Genomic DNA, 26,287 nt, shown 5'->3' on the forward strand with positions numbered 1-26,287 from the left:
CCCTCCCTTCCCCAGTTTCTGACCTCCCTACTTCTGACGTTGACCTTGTGCAGGTCCCTTTCTCCACCCCCACTGCCTCTCCTCAGCTCCCAACACCAAAGTCAACACAAACCTAGCAATTACTACCCACTGACACTCCATGTTGAGTGCTTCCCGTATGTTCTATCCTCACAGCCACTCTAGGCTCAAGCGGCCGTGACTCTCCTTTCACAGATGAGGAAACTGCACAAGCCACACAGCTGTTAAGAGCAGCACCATGACCTGACCCTGGGTCTGACTGGCTCCAAAGCCCACGAGGCCCACCACGGTGTTTTTTGCAATCTCTTTAGGCTTCTAGTTGGACCATTGCAGCCACATTTCCCTCCAGCTCGGGCTTCTTAAAGACCCCAGAGTGAGCCCGCAGCACCACACCTGCCTTCCGTCCCATCCAGACTGCAGAGTGGCTTCAAAGATCCTGTGTCGTCTGACCTCTGCTCTCTTTTGGCATCTCCTGGTATCCAGCCCCAAAGCCCACTCCCCCAGAGCACAGCAGGCAGGCCCTTTTGTGCCTGAGTGCCTTTGCACAGGCTACTTCAGATACCAAGAAAGTCTCTCTTCTGGAAAAATCCTACTCACTCCTGACAGGCCAACTCACGTCTCCTGAGTCCTCTTCTCTGTGACGCACCTAGCTGTCTAACCCACATTTTAATTTTTAGTGAACTCATCAGACTCAGGGCCTAACACAAGGGCTGAAGGGGGTGCCGTAAATGTCACAAGAGTGATTTAAGGTGTCTGCATCGATTTGTTACTCCACAAGTTTGGGAAAGGGGAAAAGCTCTCTGGTTGTTGGCTCTTGGCACATTTTTAATGCTGGCCTGTGTCCTCCTGGGAGAGAAGGTCCCAAGAAGGCCCCCATTTCAGTGGAAACCGCTTTGCCCGCTGGTACAGAGAAGAGTGCAAAGGACAAAGGAGGCGCTCAGTATCTGTTGAAGCCCACTGCTTCTCCCTGCAAAGGCTCCAATCATCAGGAACGACTGAAAGGGATTTTAGGGTCATCAGCAGTTTGGGATAATTCGTGAGTTGTTTCCTGGGCACAAGGCCACTCTTGGCGTGTGCCCAGAAACCCCTTCAAGATTCTGCTGAATCTGTGGCCTGTACTCCCAGGTGCTCATGTGAGCCCTGGCGCACAAGCTTGTGCACCGCGCAAGGCCCAGGCCGGGCGTGGTAGTCAGAGGGCGGAGGACTGTTGGCTGGGGTCGTCCTTCCTTCTAGGCGGTCCGGGGCTTTGGGGGAGGGGGGAGGGGCCCCGGGCCGAATCCCCGCCTCTGCTCCGCGCCCCGCCCCTCCCCCTTTCCCCGCCCCGCCCGCCTGGAAAAATCCCTCGGCGCCCGGCCCAGCCGCGCGCCAGCCCACTCCCACCTGTCACCCCCATGCTGACCGAGGCTCTGCCAGCGGGCTGCTGGCTGCTGCCCCTCCGCCTCCAGTGAGCTCTTTGGTTGGAGGTTGGGGGGGGGGGGGCGCCGGCGCCTGTGATGTCGCCGCCTCTGTGACGTCCCTGCCGCGACCCTCCCGCGGACAGGGAACAGCGCTCAGGATTCCCGGCTCACGGGCGGGGCGGCCCTTGGGAGGTGTCCTCCGGAGAAGGCTGTCCCACCCCCGCAGCCCCAGCCCTCTCCAAAGACGCAGGACTGCTTGGCTCTTCCCAGCAGTCCCAGAGAGGGCCGCGACCGGTAAGCTTGGATGGCCTTTGCACCTGCCTGGGGCAGGGACACATACTTGAGCAAGGATTCGGGGGTGTGCAGCCAGATTTGACAAGGCACCATGTGCTCAGGGCGGCCTGTTGTGGGGGGGGGGGGTTGGAATTCATCCTCAGACAGGAGCCCACTCCTGGCAAGTCAACTCTGGTCACTCAGGGCTGGGAGTCTAGGCTGGCTCCCGGTTCTGTTCCCTGGAAGCCAGGCCTCAGGGACAGGAGTGGGTGGGGCAGTCTTTGTTCTGGGCTCCTGGTCCCCCCCGCCCCCCCATCCATGTCAGGCCAGGGACTTCCCTACTGCCACCAGGTGGGGCATCTTGCCTAACTGGTCTGAATAGATAGGCCAAAAGGAGGCCTGGAAGCTCCCACTGGGAGGGGGAAGGGGGAAGAGTGACCTCGATCAAGGGTTGAAAACAGTCCTTGCCCACAATAAAGGGCAGACCTGGGAAGATCCCACCAAGAAGGCAAAGGGAGGCAGCGGTTAGGATCTGTAAAGTAGGCAGGTGAGAGTGGGGACAGCCACGGCCTAACACGCTTGTCGTCACCCCAAACTTTATTGCTTACAAAGAGTTCTCTACAACCTGAACTCTGCAGTACCAAGGCTGGAGATCTTCATGTCCTGGGGGCTGGGGGTCCCTCCATGGGGAGGAGAATGGCTCGATGTGGATAGCTGGACAGACGCCGCCTTGGCAAGACACGGGGACGAGCTTCTCCCAAGGAGGGATCTCAGGGGCCACCCCTCACCCTCAGAAGCGGAGGCTGGCAGGCCCCCACACAATGATTCACAGTTGATTAATGCTACATGAGTCCTGATCAGCACCCCCACTGACGAAAAGACAGGGCTGGGGCAACGGGGTGGGGGGTGGGGCTCATCTTAAAGAAAAACAGAGGTTTGAGGGGTCGTGTGCGTAAAGACAGGTCAAGACTTGAATCCCTTCACCCCATCTCCTGGCCTGCTTTAGCGCGTGCAGAGCCACTGACCTGCCCTCCTGGAGGGCAGCCGTGAAAGTGCTTTGAGGTCATCAGAGTGCAAAGTGCAGTTGGCAAGTTGTCCCTGGACGAGGGGCAGGGCGGGGCTGGTGTGAGTGTGATGCCGGGGCTGTGTCTCAGGAAGCTGGTGTGCATGATGTTCCAAGCCGTGGCCGGGAGGAATGGGGGGTGGGGTGGATGGGGGGGTGCCTGCGGCTGCTGCTTTCTCACACATCTGCCACACCCCAGCTCCAGACGGCTCCTGCCAGGTAGGGCTCCCGTCGCCCTTCACTTTGACAGATGAGGGGGCTGAGTGCCAGCCAGCCGGGAGCAGTGCTGGGACTCAGAGCCTGCTGCTCTGGGGAAGACTGGTGGCCGGCGGCAAAGGGACATGTGCTTGGGGACTGAGAACCATTTCACTTAAGACACCTCTGGTCCTTGGCTGAAGCGGAGTTCGGCTCAGGACCTATGCTGCAACAACATGACGAGCGAGTTCTCCCTGGGAGACTTCCAGTGTCCGGCCTTCCTCCCTCCCTGACTCTGGCAGAAAAGCTGCTAGGTCTAAAGGGGGGTTCGATGGCCAGGCAAGGGGGTCAGAGGGCTCCCTGCTAATCCGGGGGTGGGTACGCCTGCCGTCCCGCTCCTGCATTGGACCTGGGTGTGGGTCCTGGGACACTCGACACCCTCACACCTGCTTGGAGGCCGAGGGGCTCGCCCACCCCTCCCTGACCCAGGCCGGAAGCTGCTCTATCCTGACTGCCAGCAAGTGGTCACTGATCTAAGCAGGTCAGGCCAGCTTGTTTGGACCAGAGCAGAGAAGACCCTTTTGGCTCCCCATGGGGAGCGGCCTCCTGCCTCCTTCCTCCTCCTCACGTGGGCACCGGGCGTTCTCTTGGCAGGGTCAGGCAGGACACAGCAGATCCTGGGAGGCATTCTGCTCACCCCTAGTCCCACCAGTGAAGCCACAGGATGGCAGGTCCCCGGGAGCAGGCTGAGCCCGTGTGTCGGGGGCGGCACTGACACCAAGAAGGCAGGCCGCTTCCGGTGGAGCGGAGCCAGTGGTGGAAGGCTGGGTTAGGGCCTGTTCTCCAGGTGGCCATGCTTGACCCTCCAGCTCCAGGCAAAGCTGCCATCAGGGGCCAGGGTGCACTGCAGGTCGATGCCCGAGTCTGGCACCTCCATGTCATAGCGCACGGGCCGCCCGTCCTTGGTCACCAAGCTGAAGGCTGCGGCTGGGATCTGGGGGCAGAGCAAACCAGCAGGCCTGAGACAGCAGCATGGGGTTTGGGGGCTGCCCAGAAGGGCAAAGCGGAGGTCTCTCTCCAGCCAGGTGGGTTGTCCCGAAGGCATACTCTTGCCTTTCTTTCTGGAGAATCTCAACCAGCCCAAGGGTAGGTCCTGGGGCCCCTCAGTCACCACCGGGGGGCTTGCCCTGAGCCCTTGGGGGATAACCGAAGTCAACTATTCCCTACAGTGCCATTTCTACTTATTCAAAAGCCTTCCCCCTGGAGGGCTGGGCCAGGTACACTGACTTCTGGGACTCTGCCTCTTAAGTGTGCACCTGTCCCCTTACCTGACTGCTGATGCCTGTTGCGATGTCCCCCACCTTGACCCGGTGAAACTCCCGGATGTGCAGGTGTTCGCCGTTGAGAGACTGTATTTGGATTTTCACACCTAGAAGGCAGGCAAGGTGACCGTCAGGAGAGTGGCTGCTGGCTCTCTGTAAGGAGCCCCACGGAGAGGGACGCAGGATGGCTGTGAGGAAGCCGATGTGACATTTAGGCTGGAGTGGCCCTAATGTTCTACGCCTGCTAGCTCTTCCTGGTAATTTTCTGTCAACATCTAGAATTTGGCCTGCACAATGCAAAGAGCTAAGGTTGGCTCTTATGGGGAACTAGCATTCCAACCTGCACACAAAGCAAAAAGGAAGTAGAAACAGAGACTCTTAAATTAGATTGTGGGCAACTTAGGCTGTAATGTCCCCTCAGTTGGGACAGCCGTTGGCCAGGCCACGGGGGCTTGATGCCATGTGTCACACCGGCCCTGGTAAGAGCGGGAGCTGATGAAACCCTCGTTCTATCAAAATCACGACATAGCCTACGCAGCCACCCTTGAAAACAAGTCCATGTATGTTTTCTTTCTCGTCTTAATGACTTTAAATCCCAGAGGAGGATCCCAGCAAACTTGTTGCGGAGTTCTCGATCAAAATGCTCACGAGGTCGGGGCACCTGGGTGGCTCAGTCGGTTAAGCGGCCGACTTCGGCTCAGGTCATGATCTCCCGGTTCGTGAGTTCGAGCCCCACGTCGGGCTCTGAGCCGACAGCCCAGAGCCTGGAGCCTACTTTGGATTCTGTGTCTCTCTCTCTCTCTCTGCCCCCCTGCCACCTGTGCTCTCTCTCTCTCTCTCTCTCAAAAATTATAAATAAACATTAAAAAAAATTTTTTTTAAATGCTCATAAGGCCTCGTTCCTCCTGTTCCCCTTGGAAGGCATTATTTACTTCTTGACGCTAGGCCAGGAGAGACCGCTCTGTGCCCCACAGTAGGGGCCTTCTAGAACTCCATCGGCAACCCATGAGGGGCCAGGTCCTTCACTGACTGCCCCACCAGGGAAGGCTCTGGGGCAATCAGGGCCTTTGCTCTAGACCGACTTCGTGGCCAGGCTCCTCCAGTCCGGGCGCCCGGTGCCTTCCTCTCCCTTCCCCCGTTGCGCCAGGAGAAGGGGGACATAAACTGCCTCGGACTCCCTCGTCGCAGGCCGATCAGGTGCTGTGGGGGCAGCTGGGCAGGCAAGTATTGGGGTGTACCATTGAAATAGCTTGGAGTGTCGGTGGGCCGTCCCCGTGCCAGCACCATGTTCCAGCTGGAGCTGCGAGCCTCTGCCTGGCTGCTCCATGAGTGCACACCGGAACTCAGGGTGTCCCGCGAGCTCTGAGAGGCCTTTGACGGGTTCTGAAACAAGAGGGGGCACAACTCAGGCCCCTGGGCTTGGGGAACCATCTGTGGCCTTGATGGGGCTTGGGGCGGAAGGGCTCGGGGGCGAGGAACCGCTCGTGTCCCGGGCTGGAGCGTGGCCCCACTGGGCACTTTTGGGGCTAAGCTGGGGTCTGGAGTGGGGGGTGAAGAGTACTTCTAGGGGGCCCCAAGCCCAAATCTCCATCCCCACAATCGCGAGTAGCCAAACGGTTCCCCAGTTCCCCAGGTGCGTTGGAGACGGATTGGCTCATCCTGAGCAAGCGTGACACCCTGCCCCGGTGGGGAGCCCTTCCAAAAGGAAGGGGTGACCCCCCACCAGCCTCCCTTCGCCGCTGCTTGCACACAGCCCCTTCACCAGCTGGACACAAAGCTCCGTGCCCCGGCCCTGGGTCCCCGGCCGGCTTACCTTCTCGCTGTCGTCTGACAGAGAGAGGCTGTCGACGCTGAGGCACGAGAGAATCTGCTCCTGCTCCTCCAGTGAAAACGGCTGGGACAGGCTGTTCAGAAACAGTTCTGGAGAGGAAGGCAGAGGATGGCTGTGGAAGACCGGGAGTGGCCCGGCCCAGCTGTGTGTGGGGCTGCACGGACCGCAGGAGCTGACCTCTGAGGGAAGGGCCTAGAAGAAAGTGCACGCTGGCTGCGCAGGGGATGAAGCCCGGGCCTTGGGGGAGGCCCAGGTCTGTGCGCGGGGACCCAGAGGTCGCAGCCGTGGCCGCCCATACCTATTTCCAGTTGTTGCAGCTCCTGTTCTGGGAAGGTCGCCTTCCGCTCCACCGAGCTGGGGTTTTTGGCAGGGGCCGGGTCCAGGGAGGACAGAGGTAATGGTTCCCATGTTCCAGACTCCTCCTTGCCCCAGTTCAGGCTTGGAGACTTGTTCCGCTCTGGGGGTTCTGGGGGTAGAGGAGGCTGGAGCTTAGGGGCCCCGCCTGTCGTGTCCTCGGTTGGCTGGGGCCCCGGAGCCCCAGGTGAGAGCTCCCTCGGCTGGGCCTGTGGCGTCCGGGGAGAGTGGCCTTGGCTGGGCGGCGGATGGGCTTGGTGTGGCGGCGGTTGTCTTGGCTCTTTATACTCTCCTCTCCAAGGGCTCCTCAGACCTCCCACTACAAAACAGAGCACAGGCGGTGAGGTGGAAACAGGCCCGGCCAGGTGGCCCTTCCCGAGCAGAGGGCTGGAGGCAAGCAGTGACGGAGGGCCCTTGCCCCACTAGGGGACGCTGAGGTCTCGGAGGCGGCCTCTTCCATAAGATGGCCTCCCACAGTGGGAGCAGGATGGTATTTCTGTCTTTTATTCTATTTTCCTTCTAGGTAACCATCACAAATTTAAAAATGCCAGAATTGGCTCCAGAGAAGGACTTTGTAAATGGTAAAGATTTAAAAACAGCTCCGAGGTAACACCAACTTTGAGTTCCCATGTACGCTGGCCTCCTTGACCACCCGCCCCGCCCCGCCCCGCCCCGCCCCCATCTCTCTTAGCCCTTCTTCCCCACACTCCACGCTTTCTCTGGAGTGGGGGGGGGGGCAGTTCATCTATGTTTTGTGGGGGGGGGCATTCAGGATCTCTCTCCTGTTTTATGTATTCCCCTTTCATTCCCATAACCACTGCCTCTCCCCTGCACCGCCCCCCCCCCCCCCGGGACCTTCTATTATATTTGCTGTGTCACTTTGGGTTCGATCGTGTTCTTGCAAACTGTGTGTTGTTTTTATTTTTCAATATCTCGTTTACAAAAAAGGTATTGTGTTCTAGGCCTCGCTCTGTCCGTCTCCTTTTTGCCCAGCGCACCACGGTTTCAAAATCCAGCCAGGTTGCTCTGCGCCACTGGGTTGCTTTAACTGCTGCGTGGTGCTCCATGGGGCCCACCCTGCCCACCACCCTTGCCTCTGGCCTTTCCAGTCTCCCAGCAAGGGACCCGCCACTGAGCCTACTCCTCTCCTGCAAACGACCCTGCAGTGAGGGCCCTCCGGCATGTCCCAGCGAGAATCTCTTTGGTGCTGGGTCGGTATGGGCCGTGTTGACTCTCTCACCCCTGCAGCCAGTGTGGGGTTCTTACCATGCTGCAGGGCCAGGCTGACCTTCCTCCACAGCTCCACTGCAGACGCGCGGTGCCCAGGCTCTTTCCTTAGCCCCTCCTGGATGGCCTGGGCCGTGAGAGGGGCACAGGACGGTGGGATCTCCCTCACCGGCGGCGGCTCGCTGGCAATCTGTGGGTCAGAAGGCAACGCTCACTTCCCAGCACCCAGCGTACGAGTGGAAGACAGCCCTGACCTGCCATGAACCTAAGGAGATCCTTCACCTGGGATGTCCCCTTGGGCCCAGCGATCTGGGTGGCAAGTGTTTTAGTGAGGCTCCCACGTTTACGATGAGGCCTCTTCCTGTTCCCATCGGCCACGGAAGAGCAGCCAAAATGGGGACCGCCCCAAGTCTGCAGCCCCGGGCCCGTGGGCCTCCTGGCCCTCCCGCATGCTGTCACTGACCTTGAGGCACAGTGGCCCTCTGAAGTACTGGGTCCAAGGGTGGCAGCCGTTGAGCATGTGAAGCATCATACAGCAGCTGCTCCACACGTCCACCTTGGCGTCACAGGGCTTGCCCATCACCACCTCTGGAGCCATGTGGGTCTCTGTGCCAGGGATGTAGTCCCCTGAGGGGGGTGAGGTGAGGCGGAAAAGCCAACCGTGAACTCTGGGGGGCAAGAGCCTTGGCAGTGACCACACCAGTCAATTCCCGGGATACCTTGAATTTGTCTCTGTTAATGGGCCTTGAGTAGAGAGAAAGCCTCCAGCTCAAATCTGCCGGGGATGAGCTAAGTCAGGGGCTCCCCTGGAGACTGGCACAAAGAAGGCATCACCCAAAATATGGCCCAAACTCTTAGAGTGCTTTTTAACACTGGGGAGGGGCCTGGGAGTTCGAAATTATGTGGCAGGAGACTAATTAATGGTTATGATGTTCCCGCAATGTTAGCAAGTGAAAAAAACAAAAACAAAAAAACAACCAAACAAACTTCTAGGCAGACTAGAAGGATCGATACCAGATAGGAAGTTGTTTCCCCCACTCTGGTGATCTGTATTTTTTATTTTTGCTTAGTTCTACTTTCTGCAAAAGGTTTTAGAAAAGAAATTATTTTCATAATACAGGCAGGTGTCTGTTTTCAATATACATCTTCAGAATGACCAAGATAGTCCTCTAATGATAGAGAATCACTTAAAAAAATTTTTAATGCTTTTTATTTTTGAGAGAGAGAGGGTGAGCAGAGGAGGGGCAGAGAGAGAGAGGGAGACACAGAATCTGAAGCAGGCCCCAGGCGCTGAGCTGTCAGCACACAGCCTGACACGGGGCTGGCACCCACAAACCATGAGATCATGACCGGAGCCGAAGTCTGGCACTTAACTGAGAGCCACCCAGGTGCCCTGTCAGAGAATCACTTCTAAAAGGTTTTTGCCTAGGGTGCCGGGGTGGCTCGGTTGGGCGTCTGACTCATGGTTTCGGCTCAGGTCATGATCTTGCAGTTCGTGGGTTTGAGCCCCACATGGGGCTCTGCGCTGACACTGTGGAGCCTGCTTGGGATTCTCTCCCTCTGCCCTTTCCCTGCTCTCTCTCTCTCTCTCTCTCTGTCAATAAATAAGAGGTTGATTTTCCTTTGGTCAAGAGGAAATAACCTTATGCAGAACGCTATAAATGAAAAAAGAGCAGAATTGTGTTATAATGGCCTTAACGAGGTACAGGAAGAAAAAAAGGAGATGGAAGGAGTGATCTACAATGTTTGTGATTATGTCTCTGGGCAAGAGGAACAGGGTAGCTCCTTTTTCCCTCCTCTTCTACACCACTTCACTCTGTAGTTGCTAAATATGTCACAATGGATGTGGATTACTTTACTAATCAGAAGATTTAAGTTAAAAACAGATGCTTCTCCAGCTACAGAGCCCAGGTCTCTTGGTCAGCCCTCGTGTTGTGCTTCCAGAAACTGTGCTCAGAGGCCCAGGACGGCTGAGGCCACAGGCTGGGAACCGAGCCACCCAGAAAAGGCTGGATGAGAGGCGGCCAGCCTTTCCGTTCCCTTCTCTGTGTAGCAGAAATATCAGAAACGAGGACCTGATACTCATTCTTGCATTTAAGCGTAACAAAAGCTTTCTGCTAACCTAGGGTTGTTGATGGGCTGAAATACTGTGGACAAAAAGGGTTCACACCTCTGACTGCTATTACAGAAAGCACAGGAGAAGGCTAATGCTTCGTGAAGGCTAGTGGTGACTGTCATCGTGGGGGAGGGAGGCAGGAGGCGGGGCTTACCCGTGAGCAAGGACTTCCCCAGGCCATCGGGTTGAAGGCACACAGCATGGCCGAAGTCACAGAGGGCTGCACGGCTCCCATCGCTGGACAGGAGCACATTGTCAGCTGCCAGGCCACCCCAGAGAAGAAGAGGAACAGGTGAGTCACTCCAGGCCCCAGCCCCATCTGGACCTCCAGGGAGGCAGTTTCTGGCTGACCCTACATGACAGCTGCCTGCTTCTGATTAGTTTTATTAGTCATAAGGAAGGGAGGAGGTTTATCAGTTCGGGCTAGAGGCAGGCAGCAGGCGGATCTCTGAGGTCTGGGGACAGTTTACTCCTGGGACACTGCCACTCAGCTCTGCTGCCCCCACCCTCCCCCAGTGGTCACCAGTGCTTAGGAACTCCATCTGCAGTTCTCTGCAGGCACTGCCCACTGGCAACTAGGGTGCCGGGCTAAGGGCCTGGGGAACACACTTCCCCCTCCTGCCAGCACAGCCCTGCCAGCCTGATGTGGGACCTGCCACTGGGGACGGTCAGGCAGGCCCAGAAGATCTGGGAGGAAGTCAGGCAGGTTGAGGTAAGGAAGGAGGAGGCCGCTGGGGACCAGGGCGGTGGGGGCACAAGCCTCACCTTTGATATCTCCGTGCAGAATCCTTCGGGTGTGAAGGTACTCCAGCCCTTCCAGAGCCTGGCCTAGGTAGTAAAGGGCCCGGTCCTCCGGCAGACAGCCCTTCTGCTTTATGAGCTGGCCCAGCGAGCCACCTAGGAGACCAACGGCCAGTCTTTACATGGTGCATTTCCAGGCCTGCAAGCAGGCCACGGGCAAAGGCCTTCAAAGGGCAGGTGGTGGAAAGTAGGCCTTTCCGGCTGATGTCGCAGGGTCAAGAGATTAAAAATGGAATAACTGGGGACCAAGGTCAACCCTTGGCTCTGAACCTGCCTCCTTACCTTCTAAGAGTTCCATGAAGATGTTGACCCAAGGACCTTCCTTCACAGCTCCATACAGAGGGACGATTCTGGGTGAGGTCAATCCTGCACATGCCATCAACTCCTCTGCCCGAAACACTTCGATGCGCACCTGGCAGGGCGCAGAGGTAGCTGTGAGTCAGGGTGAGGGACAAGGGCTGGTTCCCCAGTGCCCCTGCACAGAGACTGCTGATGTTCCCAGTGACGATTCTGAGGCCAGGCAGGGCCCTGGTGGGCCTACTGGAGCCACAGAGACTAAACTGTATACCCTGGGGGGTCAGGTTCAACATCCAGTGCTTGGTTAAAATTCTGCACTGCTGATGTGTGTGGAAATACACGGAATCACAAAGACTACAGCCCTTATCCAGGCTCCTGGCACGCTCCCACCCTCAAATCTGCCAAACACAGAACTTTTTTTTTTGCCCCAGCCCAAATGTCTGGGCCATTTCGAGGACATGAGACCTTCTGTTTATCAACATCCACGTCTACTCTTCAGAGGCTGGGTTTCCATCGTATCTGTAGCCAGAGCCGATGGCAGCCAAGGATCCTGGCTCTGTCAGTGCCTCTGGATCCTCAGCACTTTTCTCAGCTCGTAATTATTTGTCTTTCCCCTGAAGGCTAAAGTGCCCATGTAGACGGAGCAGTGCCTGTTTATTCTGTTTGCAGCTGTTTCCCCGGGATCTGGGCAAAAGGAGGCTTCTTCCTCCCATAGGGACCACCCACTCCTTTGTGTAGGGATGAGCACAGCAAGGAGGGAAGAAACAGGCCTAGGATACAATCATCCTAGACTGAGACTCTGGCTTGGCCATTTCCAAAGGTAGAGTGTGTCCCTTAAGCTGTGTTTCCATGGGCAAACGGTGATGACAGTGGCATCTGCTCCCGCGTAGAGTGAGGATTTGGAGGGATGATAACCCAGCACTAGGCCTCGCAACCAGCGGGTGCTCAGGAAATGTTAGCTGCCCCCTTCCTCCCTCCAGCTCATATAAGAGCAACTTATTAAACACTTAGAAGTCCTAACAGACACTTGTCCTCTCCTTTCCGGTTGCCGCTGGTTCTCCTGTTAGTCTTAACAGGTACCACCAGGGGGCGCCGGTGGCAACAAAACCAGCCTGGAAGAAATCACTCAGGACCTGGCAGTCTGGCTTGGAGACATGCTGACTTGGCAGGAGCCCTGACGATGTGGGGCTTTTGGACTTTTGCCTATCAGTGGAAAATGTCTCTCTTCTGGTTACAGAGTATCTGGTCTGGTTAATCAACTTGCAGAAATTTTGACTCTTTGTCAGCGTTTCCAGCTCTGAACCTGAGTTGGAATGAATTCACCATCAGGACTCGTACTAGCAAAGGTCTTTAACTCTCGGGCTCCCAAACGGAGCTGAAGCAGTTTGGGGCACCCCAGAGGACTTGGCAGGGTGCTGCAGGATGTTTTTCTTTCTTTCTTTTTCTCTTTCTTTCTTTCTTTCTTTCTTTCTTTCTTTTTCTTTGTCTTTCTTTTTCTCTTTCTTTCTTTCTTTTTCTTTCTTCTTTCTTTCTTTTTCTTTCTTTCTTTCTTTCTTTCTTTCTTTCTTTCTTTCTTTCTTTTCTTTCTAGTTTATTTATTTTGAGAGAGACAGAGAAAGCACGAGGGGGAGAGGGGCAGAGAATCCTCCGAAGCAGGCTCCACGCTGCCAGCGCAGAGCCAGATGGGGCTTGAACTCACGAAACCGTGAGCTCATGACCTGAGCCGAAACCAAGAGTCGGACACTTCACCGACTGGGCCACCCAGGCGCCCCCGAGATGTTTTACTTTTGAGGGGAGCAGGGATGATGGCTATCTGTGGGACACCGCGTAAATTACTCCCTCAAGCTAGTTCAGTTTCGACATTAGCTTGCGCTCCATTCTTTCCATGTATCTTTACGAAGCTAGGTTTTTGGAGCTTGCGGGGATACAAGTACTTTGAGGGGGGGATAGGAAGCAGGATATGAAGCTGAGGATGTCTGATCTGATTTCAAAATTTTGAGAAGTTGTGCAGTGCCCAACGAGGCATACATCCCGTTAGTAGTTATGATTAAGAACAGAAGGAAATTTCCTTTCAACTTATGTGTATTGTTATTCAAATAACTACTAAGTTGTTAGGAAAAACACTATTATTTGACCTAATTACTTTAATAAATGGAACTTTTAGGTATTTGTTTTGGCCTGGGGTGTCATGAAAAATTACTGACACTAAGGGCTGCAAACCGAGAAAGGCTGGGAACCTCTGCCCTAACTTTTAAGAAATCCATAAGTCCTCTGGAGTATTCCAGTAATGTTGAGAACATTCTCACCCAGGGGCACCTGGCTGGCTCAGTCAGTAGAGCCCATGACTCTTGATCTCAGAGTTGTAAGTTCAAGCCACATTAGGTGTAGAAATTACTTAAAAATAAAAATCTTTAGGGGGCGCCTGGGTGGCTCAGTCGGTTAAGTGTCTGACTTTGGCTCAGGTCATGATCTCACGGTTTGTGAGCCCTGCCTTGGGCTCTGTGCTGACAGCTCAGAGCCTGGAGTCCGCTTCAGATTCCGAGTCTCCCTCTCTCTCTCTCTCTCTCTGCCCCTTCCCTGCTCACACTATGTCTGTGTCTCTCTCTCAAAAATAAACATTAAAAAAAAATAAAAAAAAATAAAAATGAAAATCTTAAAAAAATTTTTTTTTCAATTCTCACCCAGACCCGGGTGGGGGCGGGTCAGAGGGGACACTCCAAAACACAAGGTGATTTAGAAGTCTGTGCTAGCCCCAGGGAGAGCAAGCAGAAAGGGCAGTCCCGAGCGGCGCAGCTGGAGAGAAAGCACACGGCCGCCCAGCTGGCCCACCTCTCCTCCCTGGACCTCAGGGTCCTCATCTGTTAAAGCAAGGGGCTGGACTATGGTGAGGGTGTTCACAAAAACTAATATTCACTGCCCACTGAACACATGCGAGGCACCATTCTAAGCACTTTATGAGCATTCGTTATTTACATCTTACAATAGCCTATGGGGTGGTATTCTCATTATCTCCAATTTACAGACGAGGAAGCTAGAGTCTGGACAAATAACTTGCCCAAGGTCACTGGTAGGAAGTCTCAGAGGTGGGGTTTTGGTTGGGGAAGCCTGACTCTGGGGTGCCAGCTGCCCCGCCTCACCGAAGGCCTTCCCAGGAGTACCAGCTCTTACATCCAGGACGTTCTCACGTACATTCGGGAGCGTGTAGGTGGGAGCGCAGTCAGCAATCCCCTGACTGCCAAGTCCACAAGCCACTTCCCCCGCTTAACTGCCTGCATGCTGACACTGGGGATTGACTTTTCTTTCTTAAAACTCTCCCTCTTGGTCAGTATTTGTATCCATTTTATTTCATCAGTAAAAACGCAGAAAATAGCAATTCTGTAAATTCTTTTAAAGATCCCGGGAACGTAAGATACGTGAAAAGTAACTCACAGTACTGGGCGCACAGTAGTCAAATAAACAGAGGGGTCCCCCCATTTCCTCGTCGCCATGGAGATACTCTCCCCTCAGTCCTAGATCCCCTTCTCAGCGCTCGTCCAGGCTGCCCTCACTGGTGTACCTTGCTGACGGCTGCTTTCTACCACCTTTATGCCATGTAAATGTCCATCCCCCATTACAACGTCGCCAAGCCTTTCCGGGGGTGTGGATTCCGCAGCTTTGCCTCTAGCCCCTGGCGCCGTATCTGGCACAGACCAGGTGCTTGGTAACGGCTGGGTTGGGCCAAGGCCACACTAACCCGATCGGAGGCAGAGTCAAAAGGAGGCTCCCAGAACTCCATGCAGGAGCCAGATGTTCTTAAATGAATGGTTCTTAACCCTCTTTGGGCCACAGACGTCTTTAACACCTGATACATGATAACGGACGCTTCCCCATCCAAAATGTGTGTGCCACACACAGATACACCATTGAACAAAGTTCCAGGAGTTCACACGTTCTATAAATTCATCCACTGGCGAGGATACAAACTTCCACGTCGGCTGATAAAAAGCACTAGAGAGACATGGATGTACCAATAAGGAACTGTGTCCACGATATGCGATCACATGGAACATATGGCACAGGACAGCCTCTAGAGTAGTCTCGTTTTAATAAAAGCAACTACATGTTTATGTATGCATAAAAAGTCTAAAAAGATGTCAAAGGGCAGCTGCCTCTGCGAACGGGATTGGGCAACAAGGACTTTTGTGTTTTGGGGTATCCTTTGAAATCTTCTATAATGAGCCTGTGTTTATTTGCCATTAAAAGATCAAACAAGGCCTGAACAAAGTGAACAGACCCCCGTGCGTTAAACCCTGGACTTGTGACCAGTCAGCATCTGACCCGAGGCCATGGATGTTCTAGAAGGAGGACCAAGGAAGTGCTGTTGTTCCACATGCTGGATCTTCCTCAGGGAACACTGGAGAGTGCACAGACCCGCTCTGACCTCTGATCCCTGCCCCCTCCCCCAGTGCCTGCTCTACATCCCGCCCCCCCCCCAGAAAAAGGAGAAAAAGGAGGGGCTGTCTGCCCACCCGATGGCAGCTGTGTGGGCAGCCCCAAAGCCACCCCACTGAGCTCTTGGGTCGGGGAGGCAGATTCTGGAAGCGGCCAGTTCTGGCCCTGGGGAGCCTACTCGTTGTGCTTGGAGCTTTTCCGCCTGCCTTGGGGAGGTGAGAAATGGAGTATCTGTCTTCTACTATATCAGGGTTGTTTTCCTTGTTGCCTGGGACCCCGGAGAACCTCAGCAGGGCGACAGCTGAGAAGCCCAGTGACTAAGCTCCCCTAGCGCTGGGCACTGGACTCCAGGACACTTCATACTCTCGCTCTCCTCCCACCCAGCCTTCAGGAGGGACAGCTGAGCCTTCTCCGATGGCCCGGGGAGGGCACATGGCCTTGGCACCCAGTGGGAAATGCCGGCCCACGCTGGCGGGCACTCAGCACGTGCCTGGGCCGGCGGGGGGAGGCGGGGGTGGGGCCCGCTCCGTTGACACAGTGTGTCTGAAGTTTGGGGTAATACCTACGGATAGTCCCCCTCTCAGCCCATCATCCGGGGGCCCAAGCTCTCCAACTGTAACATCCCGGCCCACCTACAAGCCAAGGAAGCCAGGGTATTCAGGGTATTCACATCACAATTTGCGTCCTCACCGCTGAAAGCCACAAGCAGCCGCGGGGCTGAGCGTGCCTTTGGTCCTCTTCCCTTTGGGGGGAGCAGAGGGTCCCTGACAAGACCTGCTTGAAAACAAGGTCTACCGGGGAGCTAGCTTATTTCCTTTTGTCACGGGCCAAGAAAACGGCCCCTCGAAACGTTTCTCATTTCAGCCTCTTGCGGTCCTGGGCGCTAGCTCTGAGGCTGAGTTTGGGACGAGGACAAGGTGGCTTCCAGTCAAGGTGAACTGAGGGTGGGGGTAGGAGAAAAGACACCTGAAGGGGAGCAGGGCCAGCACCAAAGTCTGTGTTCTGCTGCGGCACAAGGAGGCCTCAGTTCCAGGCCCAGCTCTACGCTTCTAGACAAGGCACGCTACCTTCTCCGGTCCCCGGTTCTACCCTGGTGAAACGAGGGAGCAGGGGAGGCGATTCACGCCCCTGCTCCCGTCGATTCCCAGGACCATGAGTCTCTTCCCCTGCCCACTTCCTACAGAGTGGATCGTAGCCAGACTCTGGAGCTAGCCAAGCCTGGGTCTCTTGCTAAGTCTCATTTCCTCATAAGGTCCACCTCCCAGGACCTATTATTCCCGCCAGCAGGAGGCAGAGCCCAAACCGAAATCAGATCTGACGTCCCAAGCGCATGGCCTCGTCCAAGAGGCACCCGTTAGGGGCAGGTTATTGTTGTGGTGGTTTTTACCTTCTGGCCCAGGCGTGAGCAGCCCCACTATGTGGTTTAGGGGTTTCAGCTCAACACGAATTGCACGACGAGCCAACACCTTCCAGGTTTGGACTTGCCCTAAGGGCCCCGGCATCAGGAGTGGCCCAGGACGCGTGCACACTTGCATACTCCATCTGACACACGCACACCAAGTGCAGCTCCCAGGCCGGGACATGTGACCGAGACTGCTCCCTTCCGGCTCCAGCTGACCCCAGGGTGCCCAGCGACAGCCAGGCTCTGTTAACAAGCCAGAGCCATGGCTGCCCTGTGATTGCCCTTGAAAGAAAGCAGAAGGAACACAACAGGCCACCTGCCTGGCTTCCCTCTGCAGCCCCCGGAGCCCAGGCGCACCTTTTTCTTTCGGGCCTACCTTTTTGACCGCACACTGGAAGCCAGTCTGCTTGTCCTGCATCCTGTGCACCTCTCCGAAGGAGCCTCTGCCCAGGCAGGGCTGGCGCGTGGCCCAGTGGACCTCCTCTCGGTACTCATAATCCACCGGCTTGAGTTTCTGGGGTTGGCAGGAGACAGAAGCCAGTTTCAGTGACCAGGGCAGTGGGCGAGACGAAGGGTTACAGTGAGGAAGGCTCTCTGGCTGGTCGTCCTTGCCAGGCTGCTGGGGCAGAGCCCTCACCACCAAAGACACCCCCGGGTCTGAGGCAGGGCTCTGCAGGGGCAGGACCAGAGGGAGTTACAGGAAAAAAGTGAAGGCAGTGGACAGCCTCGCCGGCTGCCCAAGCTAAGCCGACCCTTGTGGCGAAAGATCCTTCTCCCCAGACTTGCGGTTGTGGGACACAAATGGAATTGTCGGGGCGCCTGGGAGGCTCAGCCGGTTAAGCGTCTGACTCTTGACTTTGGCTCAGGTCATGGGTTTGAGCCCCGCACGGGGCTCTGCACTGATAGGGCGGAGCCTGCATGGGATTCTCTCTCCTCTCTCTCTGCCCCACCCCCGGCCCCCAACCCCTCTCTCAAAATAAATAAATCAAACTTTAAAAAAATGGAACTATCAACAACCATGACCAAAAGTATAGCTCCGAAGCTATAAGGTAGAAGAAAGGGAAGGGACCATGAAGAGGGGTGGGGGACAAGGGATCATGTCAAAGATGGATGGAATAAACCCCAGAAATTGAAGTCTGGTAAAATCATCTTAGAGTTATAAAGCTCTCCAGCAGAGCACTGGAGGGAAAGAGGAAGGCCAGGGGGATATGCAGATGGTCAAAATCCTCGCCTTTCATAGCAGGGGTCAGGAGGGAACATGTGCAGTTGATGCTTGCTTATTCCTCTTTCTCAGTATGTGTATCATTCAACACACACACACACACACACTCTTCAGCAATAACTTAATAAGTTCGGCAATAACTTCAGAAGAACTCAAAGCAGAAATATCTAAAAAGCCTGAAGAATGATCTGGAGGTGGAGCAGGGGATACCGCCTCTTGCCAGGGATGAGCACTTTCCGACTATCTGATGACGATACAGATACTTCGATACAGAGTGAAGACTATGCCCCGCCCCACTCCCCCCCCCGCCCCGACTCCCCGCAAAGGTGGGAAGTAAAAAGGGTCTGGCAGGTGATGCTTCGCCCCCCCCCCCCACCCAGAACAGGTCCCGCCTGACGGCCGGCTGCTGCTCTGGGCCCCAGAGCCGGTGGTACATGTACCTGTGTTTGGGGGATGGCTTACCTCTGTAAGCAGGACCCCCTCGCTGTCCATCGTTTCAGGGCTGGGCTTCTGGGGCTTGAAACCTCCTGCCGACCAGGTCTTGGCCAGGCTGGCCAGGCTGTGGGCCTGGCCTGAGCTCACACTGCCTTGCAGGGCGTGTACCATGTACTCCTCCACAGAAAACTTGTCATACGGGCCCTGGGACGGGCACCCGGGCTCCAGGTGTGGGCCGGGCACAGGCTTCTGACCGTCCACACAGGCCAGTTTGCCCAGGTGGGGGCCGGACAGGGGCTGCTGGCTGTCTATACAGGCCAGTTTGTCTAGGAAGAAGGACTCTAAGGGGTGAGGTTTCCAGGGCTGGAGAGGGTGGAACGGGAAGGGATGGGGCAGTCTGCTGTAGGGGAAGGGGTGAGCGGGCTGGGGCAGGGGGCCTAGATCCTGGGGGTGGTGGAGTTTCCACACGTGATTTAGACATTGCAAGGGGCTGATCAGTTTGTGGAGTTCTGATCGAGGCAGTGCCGGCCGCAGGCCCTCCTCGAGCTTCTTGAAACAGAGTTGGCCGAGGCCCGGCTCCTTCAGAGGTTTGGTGAACTGGAGGGCGTTCCTCACATATGGGGGGCCCAGTGGGGACTCATCCTCCTGTGGGGGAAAACACAGGTGGCAGTAATACACAGGGCCAGGCTGAGGCACGGGCACCGTCCCGAAGGCCCCACGAGCCTGGGGTCTGGGGGGCGCTGGCGGGGCTCACCTGCACGGGGACAGTGCAGCTCTCCTGCTCCGGGGTTCTGGGGAGGGGTTTGGCCAAGGCCGCTCCCGCCTGAGCCAGGGACTTGGAGCTCTTCTTCTTGCGTTTCTTCTGGGCTTTGCTGCGACGCTTCCCCTTCCAACACACACGGGCCATTTTGCCCTCGGTTGCGTGGGCCACATTGTTGGGGATCTGATCGAGACTCTCGGACTGGCTGTCAAAAGGGACGGATACGCACGTCGAGTGTGAGGAGGCAGGAAGGCGGAACAGCTCGGGTAACTGCAGTTAGAGTCGTGGAGACCTGAGCTCAGATCCCAGCCCAGGGAGTCCTTGTGTGAACGTGGGTGAGTTCCTAAGCCCCAAGGAGCCTCCATTTTCTCATTTATAAAATGGGTGTAGGATTTCCTGCCATGCAGAGGAAGATGAGGTTTAAAGGAAACCGCTCATTTAGAAAGCCTACCTCGGCGCCTGATCCCAAGGCAAGCTTCCGATAGACAGCAGCTATTACTACCGTGATGGGGTGCACACGGCTCTCTGGGGGGTGCCGGGAATGGGAGGATGTGAGGTTCTCTCACCGCTCTCCAGGGTGGGCTGCCCCTGGAGAGGTCCCGGGGTCGGGGGGCGTGTGGCTAGGAGGGCCACACTCCCCAGCGGGCATTCTCAGCTCTGACAACAGTCTGTTTCTGTTGCCTCTGGACGGAGGGACGGTTGAGTTTGGGCACCAACCCCCCGGCACTGGTTCCTGGAGATACCTGGTTTCTGGGAATGTAAGTTGCTGTATAAACAGACACCGTGGCTGGGCTGATGCCTGGTATCAGGGGAGCCTCCCCTCCTCCGACAGCCTACAGGCTCACTACCACCATGGATCCAAGCTGGCTTTCCCCCTGCCAGGCATTAAGGCATTGGCCACAGAATAGTGTCTGAAAAAGCCGCAACCTTAGCTGCCCCCCCCCCCCAAATGGCCTCATCTTCTGCCCCCCGCAAAGGAGGCAGACTCACACCAGTCTTGGGTGGGGGGTGGGGTGGGGGGGACTGCTAGAGGCCTATGGGCTTCTCCCAGGCACCTGAAAGAAATGGGCCCATCAGAAACCCCCTACTCTGGGCCGAAAGGCGTCTGGGGCGGCATAAGGAATCGGATCAAACACCGAACATTTCCTGGTGCAAAAGCAGCAGCCTTCCCCACAACCTTTTCATCACGAACGCTTTCCAAATCCCCATGATAAAAAAGTCCGTCTGTTGGTAGAGGAGGGAACTGTTTTCCAGGTTCAACCTGCAGTTGGCCAAAAACCATCTTTGGGGATGGGGAGCCCGGGGAGCAGACTGAGCCCCCTTCTAGCCTCCTTTCCACGGGGCCCCCCAGCTGTGAATCCGTCGGTCCCTTTCTGATCCCAAACCTTCATCCCTCCTTGGGTGTGTCTCGAAGGGGAAAAGACACCAGCAGGTTTCTCTCATAGTTCGAGCGGCCCCTCGGTGCCTGCACTCATGGTCACGCACCAGTGGGAAAAAGACTCCTGTTCCCAGCACCCTCCCTATTGATGGGAAACGAGGGGGAGCAGCAAGGACTCCGAGGAGAATAAAAATAAAACGTCAAGCTGATGGGACCCAGAGGCAGTCATCCACACGCCATGAAAAGCTTTTGAAAAGCTTCTTTGGCTGACAGAGCGGTTCAGCCAGGAAAACCTGGGCGGGCTCCAAGAGCTGAACCACAGGTGCTGGAGGAGGGAGCCAGGGGTCACTTGGGAGCGGCCTGAGCGAGCAGCTGGGGGAGGAGGGATGACGCGGTTTCAGTTCCCTGGGCCCCATGCAAGCTGGCCTCCTTACCTGTACTGTTTGGACCCGGCGATGAAAATCCGCTCTGAAAAGGTAGGGCTGAACTCTTGGCTGTTCTCACCTTGTGAGTCAAGGAAAAGAGAGGTTGGACAGGCAGAAAGGAGGAGAGGAAGAAGAGGGACTCGGCACTGAGGAGACAGACATTTTACAGATACCCTCTTGGGCTGCCGTGCCTCGGCCTCGCCACCTGCCTGCTGGCCCACCCCCCTTGCCAACAAGAGCAAAGGGCATGCTGATAATAGGGGGTGATAAGGGTGCCCACCTCACTTCACCGTGGCCCTTAACTGAGATGATCTATATAACACATGACACACCCAACAGAGTGCCCGGCACGTAGTAACAGTTCAGTAAGTATCAGCTCTTGTGGACGTCTGTTATGTGTGTAAATGCGTGTATTATGACCACGGGCATCTCGCTCACTCCATTTTAATTTGTATTCTCTCATTGCTTCTCAAAAACCAGCCAGAAGGAAGCGGAACTCAGGGCAAGATGTGTATAGGTGGGAAAATGCCACCACAAGCTGCCGGGCTCTCCCCCGAGAAAGTCTCTTGGAGGGCAGGGGAGAGAAAGAGGAGGGCTTCTGGCCTCACCCAGGCACCTGGGGGTTTCTCAGGCTCTGGTGGCAGTCACCAGGCAGAGTCATTTTGAAGTATCTTGGGTGGAAGCAGAAAGGACCAGACCAGGCCCCGCCCTGGAGTGGCCTATGTCCCCTCAACTGGCTCAGCAGGCCCAAGAGCAGGTGTTCATTCTCTAGGGTGGGGCCACCTCAGCATGGAAGGTGGTGAAGGGCCTACAGGCCCCAGAGGGGCTTTCCAGGAGACCTGGCCTTTCCTGTCTGGGGCCTCTCCAGAGATGCTCAGGCTGCCCAAGGTCACAGCACAAGGCTAATGGCCTGCCAGACGATCCTGCCAAGAGCCCTAGGACCTGTGAAGCCTCCCAGCTCTCTTCCCCTGCTCGGGTCGTGACGGGCAAAAGCCTCCCTGCGCCACTCCTCCCTTCTGTGCTCCGTTCCCCGGCACCGTTACGGCTCCTGCTTCGACTCATTCTTGGCCTACCCCCCAGGCTGTGTCTTGTGAAAATCTCAGAGAGCCGCTGCCCTGACCTTCCACCCCTGCGCCGTGCCACCCTGGCGCAGGGACCGTGCCCACCTGTAGGCCCGCCCACCTGCCCTCTCTGTCCCCAGCCCGGGCCCTTACATTCGGCCTGCGCGATGATGGAGATGGCGGCCAGTCCTCCCTCGGAGCCTTCCTTGGCTGTGCCTTTGGTGATCACGTCGTTCAGGATATCCCACTTCCCGCAGAACACAGGGCTCTTCTCTACGGCCTCGAGCTTGTTAGCGGGGTTTTGCTTCTTGCCCATCGCCTGTGTCTTCTCCTTGGCCTTGGCGAGCTCCTTCTGCCCGGCCGCCGAACCAGGGGCGCCTGGGCAGGCCATTTCCATCACTGCCATCTCCCAGGCTCACGCTCGCCCTGAGGGACCAGACGCAGAGCAGGTCACTCTCGGATCCCACGGGGCCCCGGGCCAGGCTGGGTGGGAGGAGAAAAGTAGGGGGAAAGGCTCTCTGCCTCATACATTTATCTTCCAAACAGCCCAAGTGACGAAGGAGTCAACCTTTCTTGTTCCTTGTGGCACAGGCCCCCACCCCCGGTCTTGTCAGCACACCACCACAAACAGACTCCCCCACTCCGTCCACAAGGAGGATTCCAGCCCACTTCCTCCAGAACCACCACGGCACCGACATCTGGGATTGGTTCATTCTTGCTTTTACAAATACTGGCCGAATCGTTTTCTGTGGTTCATTTTATGGTGAATTTTGCTCCCTCAGAACACGGTGGTACATTCCATACTCCAAAACTGCCAGTTACCCCACTGACTCTACACAAACCTTGCCTTCTTAGAGGACATGTCTACACTGGCCACGATGGCTCTTTTCCAAATGGGGAGAATCAAGTTTTTGTTCTCTTGCAGGAGGTAGATAAATGTATGTGTGTGTGTATATATAGATTTATGCGTGCATATATACATCTCACACACACACACACACGAAATGTTACAAAGTCTAAAAATCAGCATGCAAATGACAGTGCCTGCACTCGACTCCTTTCCCAGGACACATCTGTCTGTGGCCTTCCAGAAGGAACTGCCATGCCTCCATCTGTAATACTCATTTGCCGACAACCTACGTATCCTCATTCTTCCAGGCAACATTAGTAGTGGAATTTGTATTAGAGCCCCCAACACCAACCTGTACCTCTAGAAATCTGAAGACAAAGCACAGGGCTTCAACTCTCTGGGCTCTCTCTCCAGCGGCCCTGTGTGTTCCCTGGAAGCCCCAAGGGGGTGGGAGCCCGGCGCTGAGGCAATCTGTGCAAACGGCATGTGGACTAGAACTGTCAGGAAAGAGATCTGCACCGATCTGGGATTGCTCCCATCTGGGAACCTTTTTAAAGACTAGGACTGTGGACTCCCAAAGCGTAGGTCCCTCCTGGGTCATGACTTGCTTTAGACCAAGCCTGAGAAGGCATCACATTCAGACAGGTTTTTAATTAAGTGCTCTCTGCTGGCAGGTTGGTCTAAAGCCGTTGCTAACAGATGGGAGTGCTCCCTGCTGTAAGTGCACTCATTCCGGAACACGCCTCCATGTGCTCGTGGGGCAGAAAGGCAGGCCGTGTGAAGGCGAACCTCTACACCGCTGGCCCTTTGCCCTGGGTGGCTAGAAGCTGACATGGGACGGTGGGGGGCTGGGCATCTCAAGGCCGAAGCCCTCTTCCTCTGGAGTCTGCCTCCCTGCAATGGCCACAAAGCACTGAACCAGCTCCACTGAGCGGGAGGGTGAGGGTGGGATGGGCTTGTTGGTCACTACTAACTTGATCCTTTCATCTCTGCCTTCAAGGGTCTGCTGGCTTCGAAGTCAGAGCAGCTCCAGCTTTCAGCACAGATGCTCGGGTGTGACCCCGAATTCGGATGCTGAGGAGGCTGCATGGGAGGTCTCGTTGTTACCTGATGACCTTAAGAAGTCTAAGGGGTGTTCTGACTTCCAAGTGCCTACCTATCTCAGCTTCTTTACCAGGGAAAATGGGGTCTTAGAAAGAAACCCCGCGGCACTTGGGTGGCTCAGTCGGTTAAGCGTCTGACTTCGGCTCAGGTCACGATCTCCCAGTTTGTGAGTTCGAGCCCCGCATCGGGCTCTGTGCTGACAGCTCGGAGCCTGGAACCTGCCTCAGATGCTGTGTCTCCCTCCCTCTCTGCCCCTCCCTTGCTCATGCTCTGTCTCTCAAGAATAAACAAACAAACAAACATTCAAACGAACAAACAAAAAACGAACCCCAAGCCCTCCGGACCTAGCACCACTAGAGGTGTGCCTGCAGGGACCTCAGCAGCGCTTTAATCTCATTCTCACTTGAAGAAACTGATGCAAACCAGGTGGAGACTCGCCCAAGGTCACCCAGCCTCCTGCGGCACTGCAGGACCACAGCCTGGAACCTCCAGCTCCAGGCTGTACTGCCCCCTCCCCAAGTCTCCTGCGCTACAGGCAAACTCAAGGGGGAAACTCACGGCCCTGCCTGGTCAGAAGGCAGGAATGGTGCCCTCAGAGTATAGCACGGCGGGGCACAGACGAGACGATCGATGTTGGCTGAATGGGGGAATCAGAGGATGACCTTCAGAGACAGGATGATCCCGGGCACCAGGGATAAAGAGAAAGTTCCATCTGAGGAGTGAGACAAATGAGGCCAAGCTGTCAGGGGTTGCTGCAGGGGCACCCAGCTATTTGAGAACTGGCTGCGTTGGGCTCACGGGGCTGTCTCTGTCTGACATGGCTCATCGTGAGCTAGAGCCCTCCAGAGAGGCTGGGGGGCGGCCCCTCTCCCCCAGGAGCCGTCCTTTCACCTTGGGGGTTAGCTGGGCCGCTGGCCAGGGGCTCTGATCCCCCGCCATGAGCATGCTGGGCTCCCCAGGCCCAGAGAAGCTGAGGCTGAGGCAGCCGGGCTAAGGGCCTCCTCTGCAGTTCCCTGATGACTCATCCCACAGCCTGGCAGGCAGAGAGAGGAACAAGCAGGCCGTTGAGAAACTAACCCAGCAGCTGGCAGCTGAACCTGTGAAGGGCACGGGAAAACAGGCTGACCCTCACCTCCCAGGGCCACAAAATCACGGCCTGGGAGCTGTATGGCTTCTCCTGTGCCATGTGACCGTGACTCAGACCCTCGCTGACAGCCTCCAAGTTCAAGAAGCTATTCTCAGGATACTCTGGCCTGACGGCAGGTCTCCTACACATTCACACACGCTTGCTGCCCCCCCCCCCCCCGCCTCCTTCCCTACTTCTGTAAGGGGCCTGGCCTACAAAAAACCGGGGTTCTCATGAAGCCTGGGACTGCTGGCCGGGTGGCATTTTCAGCCCTGGGCTTGTTGCCCCGGACCGCTGCCCTACAGCCTTGCCCCTTCTCTCTCCTGCAGCTTGTGGGGTGAAGACTGAGTGGGGGCCAGCTGCGCCTCTGCCTTTGAAGGCTTGTCAAAATCCTGATCCATTACTCAGTCTGGACGCCCTCCCCAGCTCCACTCAGGTCTCAAATGCATTCTGCCCCTCTGCTCTCTCGCAGGGCTGAAGACGTGGGCCCTGGCAATAGCCACACCCACTCAGCTCACTGACAAGGCCACGAACAAAAGGGGAAAGAAAGGTGTGGAATTTATTCAGTATCAGACCCGACGTGGGGCTCAAACCCACGACCTGTGAGATTATGACCTGAGCTGAAGTTGGCTGCTTAACCGACTGAGCCACCCAGGTGCCCCAGCCGAGTTGGGGAATTCTTAATGTGGCTTCAAGGACAGCTTCAGGATGGTCTGTGAACCGCAGAAACTACAGTTTGTATTTTTTCAGAGAAGAGGTCCACAGCTTCCATCATAATTTTTAAGGGTCTGACGTTCCCCAGGAGGTTACCATAGTCTCTCCAGAAGATCAAGACCAGGGTTAATGCCTGATTTTGGCATTGCTCTTCGTGTCAAGGAAGAGCTCAAAAACACAGCAGTTTCCTACCCGACTACAAGTTAGAATGGCCTGATGAGTTTTAAAATGCACTCGCCCCAGACATACTGAATCAGTTGCTGGGCGTTAAGCCCAGAATCTGTACTTGTGACAAGTTCTCTGGGTGATTCTGATGCCAAGGGGCCAGAGACTGCCATCTGACCCCTGCTCTATACTGTAAGGCTGTGCCGTCCAAAATGGCAGCCACATGTGGCTCTCTACATTTAAATCAACTGAAATTCAATCACATTTAAACTCAGTTCCTCAGTCACACTAGCTATCATATTGGACAGTGCAGATAGAGA

General features: G+C 56.0%; 1 protein-coding gene across 1 annotated transcript in view; it reads right to left on the bottom strand.

The window, feature by feature from the left end:
• Positions 1-2,267: 2,267 nt before the first annotated feature.
• Positions 2,268-26,287, bottom strand: part of MAP3K14 (mitogen-activated protein kinase kinase kinase 14) — a 44,111-nt gene continuing 20,091 nt past the window's right edge. Inside the window, exons 2-16 of the mRNA XM_047093282.1 lie at positions 22,162-22,434; positions 20,957-21,026; positions 19,139-19,349; positions 18,412-19,029; positions 17,104-17,241; positions 10,880-11,009; positions 10,562-10,693; positions 9,951-10,055; positions 8,144-8,307; positions 7,720-7,870; positions 6,398-6,772; positions 6,082-6,188; positions 5,507-5,651; positions 4,275-4,375; positions 2,268-3,940 (exon numbers count right to left, since the gene is read on the bottom strand). Coding sequence (XP_046949238.1) covers positions 3,776-3,940; positions 4,275-4,375; positions 5,507-5,651; positions 6,082-6,188; positions 6,398-6,772; positions 7,720-7,870; positions 8,144-8,307; positions 9,951-10,055; positions 10,562-10,693; positions 10,880-11,009; positions 17,104-17,241; positions 18,412-19,029; positions 19,139-19,349; positions 20,957-21,026; positions 22,162-22,414 — 2,865 coding nt within the window. The 5' untranslated portion in view covers positions 22,415-22,434 and the 3' untranslated portion in view covers positions 2,268-3,775. The remainder of the gene's footprint in view (positions 3,941-4,274; positions 4,376-5,506; positions 5,652-6,081; positions 6,189-6,397; positions 6,773-7,719; positions 7,871-8,143; positions 8,308-9,950; positions 10,056-10,561; positions 10,694-10,879; positions 11,010-17,103; positions 17,242-18,411; positions 19,030-19,138; positions 19,350-20,956; positions 21,027-22,161; positions 22,435-26,287) is intronic.

This window comes from Lynx rufus, unplaced genomic scaffold, assembly GCF_022079265.1.
Source record: "Lynx rufus isolate CCGP_SWC_20201006 ecotype Redwood Valley unplaced genomic scaffold, mLynRuf1.p SCAF_34, whole genome shotgun sequence".
NCBI lineage: Eukaryota > Metazoa > Chordata > Mammalia > Carnivora > Felidae > Lynx > Lynx rufus.